This window comes from Sarcophilus harrisii, chromosome 2 (genome assembly GCF_902635505.1).
Source record: "Sarcophilus harrisii chromosome 2, mSarHar1.11, whole genome shotgun sequence".
NCBI classification, from domain to species: Eukaryota; Metazoa; Chordata; class Mammalia; order Dasyuromorphia; family Dasyuridae; genus Sarcophilus; species Sarcophilus harrisii.
The window spans coordinates 532,210,774-532,225,803 of NC_045427.1; the positions used below are offsets into that span (position 1 = coordinate 532,210,774).

The window sequence follows — 15,030 nt, forward strand, 5'->3', positions numbered from 1 at the left end:
TGTGCATACCCTTTGATCCAGCAGTGTTACTACTGGGATTATATCCCAAAGAGATTATAAAGAAGGGAAAGGGACCTGTATGTGCACGAATGTTTGTGGCAGCCCTTTTTGTAGTGGCTAGAAACTGGAAACTGAATGGATGTCCATCAGTTGGAGAATGGCTGAATAAATTGTGGTATATGAAAATTATGGAATATTACTGTTCTGTAAGAAATGACCAACAGGATGATTTCAGAAAGGCCTGGAGAGACTTACACGAACTGATGCTGAGTGAAATGAGCAGGACCAGGAGATCATTATATACTTCAACAACAATACTATATGATGACCAGTTCTGATGGACCAGGCCATCCTCAGCAACGAGATCAACCAAATCATTTCTAATGGAGCAGTAATGAACTGAACTAGCTATACCCAGAAAAAGAACTCTGGGAGATGACTAAAAACCATTACATTGAATTCCCAATCCCTATATTTATGCACATGCATTTTTGATTTCCTTCACAAGCTAATTGTACAACATTTCAGAGTCTGATTCTTTTTGTAGCAAAATAACAGTTTGGTCATGTATACTTATTGTGTATCTAATTTATATTTTAATATATTTAACATCTACTGGTCATCCTGCCATCTGGGGGAGGGGGTAGAGGGAAAGAGGGGAAAAATTGGAACAAGAGGTTTGGCAATTGTCAATGCTGTAAAGTTACCCATACATATAACCTGTAAATAAAAGGCTATTAAATTAAAAATAAAAAAGTTGCCTCTATTTAAATATTCCCTAATTAAGGGGTCAAATAAATCACTAAGGTTTAAAGATGAAATAAAGATTGAATACTTCATCTAAAGTTTATTTTTAAAATAATGCAAAATCATTATCACAGGACCTATTTTATTAGTTTTATTAGTGAACTTTTGGAATAAAGCACAGAAAAAAAAAACTAAATTATTCTTTTAAACTAAATACCAAATGCCATAAAGAAACTAATGCCAATAAAAAAAAAACAGCTTTTTTTCAGATCTCAAGTTTCCCTTAATTGATTTAAATATATCAAGAGTTAAACATAAAATAAAATAGTAATAGTAGTAGTTTTCTATATCACTTTAAGATGCTGTGTTTCATTTCATTTGGTCCCCACAATCCAGTGAAGGGGATGCTATTAAACTAGTGATTTGTCTAGGGTCACAAAGATGAGAAAAGTCTGAGGTTGATTTTGAACTCAGGTCTTCTTGACTTAGGCTCTCTTTTCCAATTTACCATCCAATTATTCTCACATAAACTTAGGTCCTACCATATGATATAATCCTGACTCCACAGAAATTCTTTGCTGCTTCTTGTTAGAAAGTAGCTCCAGGAGAAAACACTAATGTATTATTGATAGAATTGTGAAATGATCTAATCATTCTAAAGAGCAATTTGGAACAATGCCCAAAGGGCTACAGAATTGTGCATACCCTTTGATCCAGCATCACTGGCTAGAAGACTTATTTGTACAAAAATATTTATTACAGCTCTTTTTGTGATGGTTACAAATTAGAAATCAAAGTGATACCCATCAACTGAGAAAAGGCCAAACAAGCTGTGATATATGATTGTAATGGGATATTATTGTGCTGTAAAAAATGACAAAAAGAATGATTTCAGAAAAATTTGGAAAGAATTACATGAAGTGATGCTACCACTCCAATTATTATTATTTATTATAATGATAATGCTATTATACATTAATAAGCACTTTTGTGTTATAATAACTGAGATCCTCTATGTAATCCTATTTGATAATAGGATCCCATTAATTCTATTAAGTCCCAGGATATGAAAAAATTTCTTAATTAACTAGAGAAACATTCAAAAGAGACAAACTTAACAACTCTCTCATGAAAAAAGAACTAACTGAAGGTTGTTTATTTTCTGAGGATTAATAAGGCTGTTTTGCAAGACATAGTTTGTCAGTTTTTAGTGGTGAACCACGCTTTCCTCTGCAGTGTGGTTCAACAGATGTTTCGCTTTGGATTTAAAAAGATCTTTGAAATGCTTGAATTCCCCACACCAACAGCTGCTGCAATATCTTTATTACAGTGACTGAAATGTATGCTTTCAGAACTATAAATTTTACATGTTTTTCTGGAAGACATACACATTCTTTAATAATACACAATTGTAGAATGTATGTAAGAGTAATAAAAATATGTGCATGGCATGAAATCCAGCACTTAACTGATAAAGAACTAATTAAAAGTGGGGAAACCAGTTCAATTCAGTTTCACCCAGTAAAGGTCAAGCATTCTGAGTTAACCAAGTGTCAGAAAAAGCACACAAATATGACCACTGTTAGCACAAAATGCAATTTTATCAAAGTTATTGCTTATACCAAGTAATTTCTCACAGCAGTGAATAGTTGATACTTGAAACAAACTATCACATCCTAGCATCAGTTCAAAAAACTTATTTTTCATGTTTTGTAACCATACAGCAAACATTATCAGACTACTTTAAGGTCCTTAGAAGAAATCTGCAGACTCAAGAGTTTGGCCCCATCAAAAAAGCCCAAATGAATGAAGAATGTTCATTGTCTAGATTGTGACAAGCAGCTGGACAGACAACTCATGCTTTATGCATGGACAGATCTATGTATATACATATATATATAATATATATAGAGAGAGAAAGATGTAGATATTAGATACTGAGAGACACAGATATACACATATACATATACACAGATCTGGATATATAGTTATACATATATACATATACACACACATATATATATACATAATATTTATATCCAAGGTATATATATGTACACATATATATACACACAGATCTGAACATATATATGAATACACACACTTACACACATACACACACACACACACATACACACATACACAATATTTATATCCGAGAGAGATGATACATATGGACAACAACCTATGAGAGATTAAGTAGGAAGAAGGCATGGATTACCTTTAGAAAATTGAAAAATTTCTTTAATTACCCTCAACTTGCAGAAATCAAAGGCCATCTTTTTTAATACCAATATTCTACTGGTGAATGGCTGTGAGAAATAGAAATTGTCCTGCAAAACAGCCTTATTAAATCTCAGAAAATAAACAACAACCTTCAGTTAGCTCTGGAAACTTGAAAGGTTGTTAGTAAATTATAATGTAGCATAGGTTTGCACTTGCAAGGTATTAAAAAGGAAAATTGAATTAGGAAAATTGAAAATGAAATCATATTTTTTAAGAAAGACTATTAAAATTGCTTCCTGAGTGGCCTCAGATTTTTCCTAACTCCAATCAACTCTTAAATTCTGCTTTCTGACAAATCTTCCTCAAAAAATAAATCAGGTAACATTTTAAATTCACCCAGTACCGCATTGAAAAATTATGACCATATATAAGAATGGTGTAGAGGAAAGATTATAATATTTGGAGGTAGAATGGAATCATAAATGTAAAACCTCCAAATAATAGGTATATATATAATTTGAAGTGAGAGATTACACTATTTGTTTAGGAGCACAGAATTATTATGTATCTGGTAGCAAGATCTGAATCCAGGATTTCTAGATTCATTAAGGCATGCTGGCTTCTCTCTGCACCTAGGTTCATTCCAAGCCCCTCTCTCCGCCCCCCCCCCCCAGCCACTTCCAAGAAAATTAAGTAAGCAAGTAGATTGCTTTGGCTGAATCTATTTTCTTATTTTAAATGAAATTAATACATAAAACTCTCAGAGGGCTAGTTTCAAAAAAAAAAGTGTTTTAAAAGTTATAAGACTTCTAAAAAAATTTTTTAATTATTATTGAATGACTTCTGTGCTTTTTTACCTGTCTTGGTTCATCTTGTCTTAGGCCCCTCCTCCTTTTAATTGTTAATGACATACAGGCTAACTTTCAAAATTTCATAATAATTGGGAAGTTTTTAACTTACACTTGGTGGAAAAAATCCCAAGGAATTTAAATAAGATACCTATAATCTCTAAAACTATTTCTTCCTCTTCTATAACAATTAAATCCTTAGAAATTATTAATATCAAGGAGAATACAGGATAGGATGGTATTAATTCTCAGAAACTATTAACAATAATAGCTTCTGCTGTATCTAACACTTCATGATCTCTGTTGAGGTTTTCTTGGCAAAGATACTGGAGTGGTTTGCCATTTCCTTCTCTATCTCATGTTAGAAATGAGCAAACTGAGGCAAATAAGATTAAATGACTTGCCCAGGATCACACAACTGAGAAGTATCTGAACCTGGATTTGAACTTAAGAAAAGCAGTTCTTCCTATGTCCAGGCTGGGCACTCTATCACACTGCATCACCAAGACCTTCTGTATCTTTTCTGCAAAATTTTGGAACTTTTGTTCTTCATTATGCAAAGTACAGTTGTTAAAAGTATTGACTATTGTACCACCTCTGTTGTGACTCAAGAAACAGAGATTTCTTTTTCAGTAATTTTAATGCAGTAAAGCATTTTATTTATTTAGAAGTCCTTTATTTTGTAACCTGCAATATTTTTTTTAAATGTCAAAAGAGCCAAAACACAAGCCCAAGTCCAAAAGAAAGACTATAAGGTACAAAGGTATAAAGTTCATGGATATTAATAATAAAGATCTGACTTACTCAAACCTTTACCTATGTCCTATTAAATTTAGATACAATACTAATTAATTTGATTGTGTTTTCACAGTCCATAACAGATTGCTGTCTTAAAATTGAAAGGTAGAATACCAACAACTGTAGCAAAAAAAAAAATTATACTTTATGGCTATCAGTAATAAAAAATATATAAAAATAAGCAATTTAGAAGTGGGCTTTAAAAAAGGTGGTATCACCAAGGGGTTTTTATAAAGGCAATCAGATATACATTTTCATATAATCCTTGAGAACATACAGAATATAATAACCAATGTTTGTAATGGTGACAGTAATGGAAAAAAAAAGGAAAATTAATTTGAACATCTTTTTTTCCCACAGATAAGAGCAAATATTTTTATAAAGATAGTTAACGAAATTATTCATGGTTTTGGTACTTGAAGTAGATACACTTACAATATCTAGAAAGTGATGTTTTGTAAGAAAATCTCATTCCATAATAATAGAACAAAAATCAAACATCATCATATTTAATGTGAGCAAGCATAAAAAGATATACTCATTTTCCCACTGAAAACTGAGTTCTTCCAATCAATCATTAAGAGGTGTTTTTAAGTATCTACTATGCTCTAGGAATGGAGAATGGGTCAGTAATTGCCTTCAGGGAGCTTACCTTCTAATGGGAAACATGTATAGATATATATATTATATACGTATATATAAAATAAATACATAAATACCCAGTCATTGGGCAAAGTCATTAGATGCTGCAGGGCAAGGATTTACCTAGTAGTGTCAATACTTTTAAAAAACAAAATAAAACTGGACTCTCTTATACCTTCAAATTGAAAACATCCAATATAGCATAAGAAATTTTTTTTAATTGTTAAACAAAAACACATTCAATCTCATTTTCAAAAATTCATAATAGTTGGGAAATTTTAAATTTACACCTGGGTAAAAAAATCCCAGGGAATTCACAGATAAAATAAAATTTCAATATAAGATATAATAATTATGTTATACTCTAAGCCTTTAATTAAATAATTAAGCAACTCTCTTATTTACCTGTCTGTTCCTTTCATCCATAATCCGAGTAATCTGTATTTTCTTCCGCCCCATTTTTGCGTTCTCCTTTTCTTCTTTACAATCCAAATAACTATTTAATTCTAGAATTATTTCTCTTCAATATCCTAATGCATGGTACACAGCTTCTCCTGTCTCAGCTTCCAGTCCAAAGGCTGCTTCTGAAACTATTTTTTTAAGATCTAAAAGAAACAATAGAATTTGTGACATAAATTATGCAAAGTAGATGATACTTCGAGATAAAATTCTGTCTCCAGGAATTCCAAAACTCAATCATATATTATCAGTAAGTACAACCAGCTCTTCAAAAGTTGTCCCTATAAAATAACTACCACAATGTAACAGTAAACATTATGAATTAGAGATTCTTGGCTTCCCAGTTGATTGTATTCTAGGAAAATTTTTCCTGTCAAGCTTAATTCTCTCCTATCAATATGGAAATTCATCCCCTCTCATTCTACCTTTAAAGGAAATAGAAAATAAGTTTATCCTTAAAATATGACAAATCCAAAGTGTTCACTGGACCTAAGTTTCCAAAGAAAATTACATGATTATTTCTTCCCTCAAATTTTACTGACACTGTTTATATTTCATTTTCTACCTTAATATAACTTAAACATACAAACAACATATATATTTTGTATTTTGTCAATACACAATAAGTAAAAATTGAATAAAAGAAGAACTACCAAGATTTTATTAAGACAGAATTGTTGTAGGAAAACAGATATACTAACATAATATAGCATACTATATACCAATCATACTAGATACCAATTTGTAAGTTATTTATTAAGTTGTCCATATTCTTTGGCCTACCAATTCCACTAGTGAGGTGTTAAGGACCATGCCTAAGTGAAGGGGCAGGTCAATTCTCCGAGAGTCTCCACAACTGTGAATCATAACATTTGAAGGAGTTGCAAAGCAGCCTTTACTAACACAGATGGTGGATTGGAAATGAAATAAATGGGAGGCAAGAGAGAAGAGGAGAGAGGACAGAAAGTGCAACTGCCAATGTGACTTTCCTAAAACACTGGTTTGACCACACCACACTATTGAGTGAGTTCCAATGGCTCCCAATTAGAACACCTATATACTTATTAGAAAATCAGATATGCTCTTTTACAAAATTACCTATGCAAGTTTTTCAAAACATTCAAATACCAAATCTCAATTACTTGTAAAAAAAATAATATGACAACAAATTTTAAACTTAATGTTTAATCTATTATAATAAACAACATATTACCTTCGAATTTCTAGAAAAATTTTGAATGTGAATGCAGGTAACAAATACTAAAACTAGAAAATCACTCAACTAGCAAAACCAAAAGTATTACCATCGCACAAAATTGCTTTAAAAAAAATTAAGGTTTATAAATTTTAATAATTTTATTTAAATTATAAATAAAAGAGAGACTTAACAGACTGAAATTAACTCTGAAATATCCTGAACTACCACAATCTTTGATCCATATGTGGAAAACAGTGAAGCTGTAGCATACCCCATAAAGAATATATTTCATAATATATTTACCCCATATTAAAGATATAGCCATATCATTCTGATGCTGATGCAGCTTAAAAAGAGGAAGTAAAATCTCACCAAAATTTTAATTCTGTATTTTTTATAATCAAAGTTATCTTCCTTATTAAGAATTTTAAATGACAAAAAAGAATTATAATTTTTGTAAGTCACAAAATCACACTGGATATTTAAGGAAATAAAATTACATAATTATTCAACTCATCAATAAGGATGTACCATGCTAAGCAAGCTCTGAGGATATGAAGACAGAAGTCATGACCACAGGGAATTTATATTCCAATGTGGAGGATAATTAATATATACAAAATGGATGCTGTATAGTTTTGAGGCATGTACTAGCACTTAGGTAACCAGGAAGGATTTTATGTAAAAAAGAAAAGGTGCTTCAGATGAATTTTTCAGAAAACCATGGAAGAAAGGCATCCAATACTTTCCATTTATTAAGGCAGCATAAAGATGTAGGATGAGAGATGGACCACTGTGGAAAAATTATGAAAAATGAACAAACCACCAGAAGTGAATCTCAGAATTCAAGGAAGAGAATAAAATGCTAGAAGACTATAAAGGTAAGAAAGGGTTTGGTTGTAAAAAGATATGAATGCCTGAGAAGGTTATTTTTCATATGCGAAAATAAGATACCCTTGGATCATGTTAAGAATGAAGAGGTATAGATATGATTAAACCTGTACTCAGTTGACTGACAAAGGAAGGATGGTAAAATATGAGACTATTCCAATAGTTTAGGAAAAGGGAATGAGAGTTTGTGTGACTGTGACTGTGAGTACAGAAAAAGGAACAAAGGGAGAGATATTATAGAGACAGAAATAATAAAAGAGTTCCAAAAGTCTTCATGCAGATTTAGCTTTAAGAAGGGATAGATTGCACTGAGACTTTTGGAACTCCCTGCATCTGGCAACTGACTATATGTAAAGAGTCAAGTATTATACTAAATCAAAGCAAACAAAGAATCAGTGGTTCAATACTGATATACAAAGGTTTTAAATCACTTTAACTTCTAATATTAAAACACACAAGTCAAAAAGTATAGCTCAAAATCAAGATTAATAAATTCTAGTAAAAAAAAATTTAGCACAAGGGTCTTTGAAAGTATTACTCTTCTATATTGTTAAAGGAAAATAAAACTTCTAAAGACATCATAAGAATTTAAAGAAGGTGAAGCCATAATGTGTACAACTGTCTCTTATTTAAAGAAGACCTAATAAGATTTCAATATCAAATGTTTTATTGAACATCAGTTAACATGTACCACTTCAAAACCAAGATAATGAGACAACATTCACATAAAGAGGCAGTTAGAAAACATGGATAATTATTATTTGTTCCAGGTCAACTAAATGACACAGAATGGAATGAAGAAAAGAAAGATATGGAATTATAAATTTTAGAGACAAAATATTATCTATACTGCCCCAAAAGGACATCCACTAAAAATGTCCAATAAAAGTTCCTCTACTGTTTGTCTGAAGACTTCTAATGAGGAATCCATTATCTCCTTCAGCAGTCCCTTGTTCTTATAGCCAGTTCTAATTTTTAGAAAGATTTTCCTGTATCAAACTTCAATTTGCCTCTTGGATATTTTTAGTTATTGTTTCTTTTTCGTGAAAAAATCCTCCAAATAATTAAAGGCAGTTATCGTGTACCCCGATTCTTTCCTTCTCTAAGCTAAACAAACCCAAATCCTCAACAGATCCTCATGTGGCTGGAATTCAAAACCCTTCACAACTGTGACTGCCTTCCTTGAGGCTCTATTCAAAATTCTTCCTAAAATTTAGTGCCAAGAAACAAGCACAATATTTCACATGTGATCCTAATCTGTGACCAACATGTTTCTAAAATACAGCCCAACATCACATTACTTATCATTATGCCTACCATGTAAGTAATACTATTGTTTCACGAGTTCCCAACACATTAAAACACCAAGATCTCTTTTAGACATATTATCTAACTGTGCATCCCCCATCTTATATTTGAAACCCATATTTTTAAACTTGTGTATAACTGCAAATATTCCCTTTATATTTGTTATTAGATTTAGCTCAGTTTTCTAACCTATTAAAGTCTGTTTGTATTTTGCTTCTGTCAAGCAACATGTCATCGATACCTCCCAGCTTTGTCATATGCATATTTGCTTAACTATCAATTTTTCCTTATAAATAACTGATTAAAAAAAAAGAACTATAGGGCTAAGTACAGATCTCTGAGCAACTTCACTAAAAATCTTTAGTGATGACACCAAATCATTTGTGAATATTTTTTACAGTCTAGGTATTCAATCAGTTCCACATCATCTTAACTGAATTATCTCCTAGCATTTATGTCTCCATCTTTCCAAAAGAAAATTTACTTTTATTTCTCCAAGTTTACAATCTAATTTGGGAAGGAAAAAATATAAAATAAAAAGTGAGATAAAAATACATGTTGATAAAATGCAAATTAGTACAAGGGAAGTTTTCTGAAAGAAGAAATTGATTTAGGGAATCTCCAAGTTTCCTTACAGCTCTAATATTCTGAGTTTATAAGGGTTAAATTAGTTGGGAATGATGTCATGGAAGAAACAAGATTTGAACTGGAACATTTTCAAAGGACAGATAGCATAATCTGAGAAGGGACAATGGCATAAGCAGAAGAAATAAAATGAGCCAAAGCACAGAGGCAGAAATAAACATAACGTTCTTGGAAGAATAAAAAGACCAGTGGCCATCAGATATCCCTTGTTAGAGAATACATAAAAAGACAATAAAGAAAACTTTATAAAAGTGATGACAAGCAATTTAAGTGGTACAAAAGACACTGGGAATTATTCAAAAAACTCATGGAGAATAAAGTGACCTGGCTTTGGTGGGACACATGCATAGATATTTACCTACAAAATCTTATTACAACTTAAATCAACAAACATTTATTACAAACTTATGTGCCAAGCACTATGTTAAGCATTAAGGATAAAATGAAAGGCAAAAAAAGACAATTGCTTTCAAAAAGCTCACAAACTAATGGAGGAGACAAAATAATTATGTACAAATAATATGAAGAAAGGAAAAACTGGAAATATAGACATACAATGCCTTACAGTGAAGGCATTAGCATTTTTATCATTATTATTATTATAACTTTTTATGTAAAAAAACATATGCATGGGTAACTTTTTTATTATACCTTTTTATTTACAAGATATATTCATGGGTAATTCTTCAGCACTAACAATTGCGAACCTTTTGTTCCAACTTTTCCCCTTCTTCTCCCCACCCCAGATGGCAGGTTGAGCAATACATGTTAAATATGTAAAAGTATAAGTTAAATACAATATACGTATACATGTCCATACATTTATTTTGCTGTACAAAAAGAATCAGACTTTGAAATAGTGTACAATTAGCCTGTGAAGGAAATCAAAAATGCAGGCAGACAAAAATAGGAGGGATTGGGAATTCTATGGAGTGATTCATAGTCATCTCCCAGAGTTCTTTCACTCGGTGTAGCTGGTTCAATTCATTACTGCTCTATTGGAACTGATCTGGTTCATCTCATTGTTGAAGAGGGCCACGTACATCAGAATTGATCCTCATATAGTATTGTTGTTGAAATATATAATGATCTCCTGGTCCTGCTCATTTCACTCAACATCAGTTCATGTACATCTCTCCAGGCCTTTCTGAAATCATCCTTCTGGTCATTTCTTACAGAACAAAAATATTCCATAATATTCCTATACCACAATTTACCCAACTATTCTCCAATTGATGGGCATCCACTCAGTTTCCAGTTTCTGGTCACTACAGGGAGAGCTGCCACAAACATTTTTGCACATACAGGTCTCTTTCCCTTCTTTAAATTCTCTTTGGGATATAAGCCCAGTAGTAATACTGCTGGATCAAAGGGTATGCACAGTTTGATAACTTTTTGAGCATAATTCCAAATCACTCTCCAGAATGGCTGGATGTATTCACAATTCCACCAACAATGTATCTATCCATGTCCCAGTTTTCCCACATCCCCTCCAACATTCCGCAATATCTTTCCCTGTCACTCTAGCCAATCTGACAGGTGTGTAGTAGTAACTCAGAGTTGTCTTAATTTGCATTTCTCTGATTAATAATGACTTGGAGCATCTTTTCATATGGCTAGAAATAGTTTCAATTTCTTCATCTGAGAATTGTCTGTTCATATCCTTTGACCATTTATCAATTGGAGAATGGCTTGATTTCTTATAAATTAGAGTCAATTCTCTATATATTTTGGAAACAAGGCCTTTATCAGAACCTTTGACTGTAAAAATGTTTTCCCAGCTACATGGGTAAATTTCAACACTGACCCTTACAAAATCTTTTGTTCCAAATTTTCCCCTCCTTCCCCCCACCCCCTCCTCTAGATGGCAGGTAGTCCAATACATGTTAACTATGTTAAAGTATATGTTAAATCCAATATATGTATACATATTTATACAATTATCTTGCTGCACAAGAAAAATCAGATCTAGAAAGAAAGAAAAAAATCTGAGAAGGAAAACAAAAATGCAAGCAAACAATAACAGAAAGAGTGAAAATGCTATGTTATACACTCTATTCCCGTGGTTCTCTCTTTGGGTGTAGATGACTTCATTACTGAACAACTGGAATTGGTTTGAATCATTTCATTGTTGAAGAGAGTCATGTCCATCAGAATTGATCTTCATATAATCTTCTTGTTGCTGTGTATAATGATCTGGTTCTGCTTATTTCATTCAGCATCAATTCATGTAAGTCTCTCCAGGCTTCTCTGAATTATCCTGTTGGGTCACTTCTTACAGAACAATAATATTCCATAACATTCATATACCCAAATTTATTTAGCCATTCTCCAATTGATGGGCATTCATCAGTTTCCAGATTCTAGCCACTAAAAAAAGGGCTGCCACAAACATTTCTGCACATGTGGGTCCCTTTCCCTCCTTTAAGATCTCTTTGGGATATAATCCCAGTAGTAACACTGCTGGGTCAAAGGATATGCACAACTTGATAACTTTTTGAGGATAGTTCCAAATTTCTCTTCAGAATAGTTGGATCCATTTACAGTTCCACCAACAACATATCAGTGTCCCAGATTTCCTGCATCTCCTCCAACATTCATCATTATCTTTTCCTGTCAACTTAATATGACCATATATCAATATGACAAGTGTATAGTAGTATCTCAGAGTTGTCTTAATTTGCATTTCTCTGATTAATAATTACTTGGAGCATCTTTTCATGTGGCTAGAAATAGTTTCAATTTCTTCATCTGAAAATTGTCTGTTCTTATCTTTTGACCATTTATCAATTGGAGAATGGCGTGATTTCTTATAAATTTGCATCAATTCTCTATATATTTTGGAAATGAGGCCTTTATCAGAACCTTTGAATGTAAAAATGTTTTCCCAGTTATTGCTTCCTTTCCAATCTTGTCTGCATTAATTTTGTTTGTAAAAAAACTTTTTAACTTAATATAATCAAAATTATCTATTTTGTGGTCAATAATGATCTCTAGTTCTTTTTTGGTCACAAATTCTTTCCTCCTCCACAGGTCTGAGAGGTAAAAGATCTTATGTTCTTCTAATCTATTTATCTCATTCTTTATGTTTGGATCATGAACCCATTTTGACTTTATCTTGGTATATGGTATTAACTGTGTGTCAATGACTAGTTTCTGCCATATTAGTTTCCAATTTTCCCAGCAGTTTTTGTCAAGTAGTGAATTCTTATCCCAAAAGCTGGGATCTCTTGGTTTGGCAAACACTAGATTGCTATAGTTATTGACTATTTTGTCCTGTGAACCTAACCTATTCCACTGATCAACTAGTCTATTTCTTAACCAGTACAAAACAGTTTTGATGACCGCTGCTTTAATGTTAGATCTGATACAGCTAAGCCACCTTCATTTGATTTTTTTTTCATTAGTTCCTTTGGAATTCTTGACCTTTTATTGTTTCAAATGAATTTTGTTATTTTTTTCTAGGTCAGTAAAATAGTTTCTTGGGAGTTTGATTGGTATAACACTAAATAGATTAGTCTAGGTAGTACTGCCATCTTTATTATATTCGCTTGACCTATCCAAGGGCACTTAATATTTTTCCAATTGTTTAGATCTAATTATTCCACAAAATGTGGAAAGCGTTTTGTAGTTTGCTCATATAGTTCCTGACTTTCCCTTGGCAGATAGATTCCCAAATATTTTATCCTAACCAGAGTTATTTTAAATGGAATTTCTCTTTGTATCTCTTGCTATTGGATTTTGTTAATGATGTATAAAAATGCTGATGATGTATGTAAATTTATTTTGTATCTTGCAACTTTGCTAAAGTTGTGGATTATTTCTAATAGATTTTTAGTTGATTCTCCGGGGTTCCCTTAATTATACCATCATATCATCTGCAAAGAGTGATAATTTGATTTCCTCATTACCTACTCTAATTCTTTAATCTCTTTTTCTTCTCTTATTGCCAGAGGTAGCATTTCTAATACAATATTGAATAACAACGGTGATAGTGGGCAACCTTGTTCCACTCCTCATCTTATTGGGAATGGTTCCAGTTTATCTATAACCATTACATATGGTGCTTGCTGATTAAATAGATGAAGGTATTAGCATTAAGGGCCATCAGAAAAGGCTTCTAGCAAAAACTGAGACTTGAGATGAGACAATTATATATTCAGTATAATTTAGCAGGCCAATTAAACTTCTGACCACACTCTCCCTCAATCTTCCCTTCCTTCTATTCACCCCACCCTTTTCTTTCCCTTTTCTCCTCCTACTTCTCTATAGAGTAAGAAGAGTATGTATGTTATTTCCTGTTGAGCCAAAACTGATGAGATTAAGCTTCTCACAATGCTCATGTCCCCTCCCTTCTTTCCTTGTACTGTAATAGATCTTGTGTTCCTCTTTATGGGATCTAATTTACCCAACCCCATTTTACTTCCCCTTTTCTTTTTTCCTAATACAATTCTTTTCCCAACCTTTAAAGTCTTTTTAAAATACCATCACATCAAAGTCAACTTATATCCATACCTCTCTATGTATACCACTTCTAAATGCCCTAATAAAAATACAAATTCCAAGAATTAGAAATATTATGCTCCCATGTAGAAATGTAAACAGTCTAACCTTTAAATAACATTTTTCCCCTTTCCTGTTTACCTTTTTATTCTTTTTTTGAGTCTTGTATTTGAAGGTTGAATTTTATGTTTAGTTCTGGTTTTTCATCAAAAATATTTGAAAGTTCCCTATTTCATTAAATGTCCATCTCTTCCCCAGAAATATTATACTCAATATATGCTTGGCTGTAATCCAAGCTCCTTTGCCTTCCAGAATATCATATTCTAAGTCTACCATTTCTTTAATGTAGAAGTTGCTAAATCCTGAGTAATACTGACTTTGGCTCCTTAATACTTGAATTATTTCTTTCTGGCAGCCTGTAGTATTTTCTCCTTGACTTTATAATTCTGAAATTTAGCTACAGTATTTCTTGGGAGTGTTTCCTTGTGGGAGCTCTTTCAGGAGGTGATCAAGGGATTCTTTCAATGACTATTTTGCACTCTGGTTTTAGAATATCAGGATAGTTTTCCTTGATGATTTCTTGGAAAATGCTGGCCAGATTCTTTTTTTTGACATGGCTTTTACCAGTCCACTTTTCTTAAATTATCTCTTCTAAATCTATTTTCTAGAGTGATTGTTTTTCCAGTGAAGTATTTTACATTTTGTTCTACTTTTTACATTTTTTTTTACTTTAACTGAATCTTGATGTTTCATATTCACTAACTT

The 15,030-nt window shown here is 32.2% G+C and overlaps 1 protein-coding gene across 17 annotated transcripts in view; it reads right to left on the minus strand.

Annotated features, from left to right (window-relative positions):
* The window catches only part of MEF2A (myocyte enhancer factor 2A), a 222,813-nt gene that overhangs the window by 99,618 nt on the left and 108,165 nt on the right, over positions 1-15,030 (minus strand). For all 17 annotated transcript variants that reach the window (XM_031955502.1, XM_031955503.1, XM_031955501.1 and 14 more), the window contains one exon: positions 5,667-5,866. Coding sequence is in view for 4 of the 17 variants with exons in the window: in XM_031955506.1 (XP_031811366.1) it covers positions 5,667-5,720 (54 nt within the window). In the remaining 13 variants the exon portion in view is untranslated. The remainder of the gene's footprint in view (positions 1-5,666; positions 5,867-15,030) is intronic.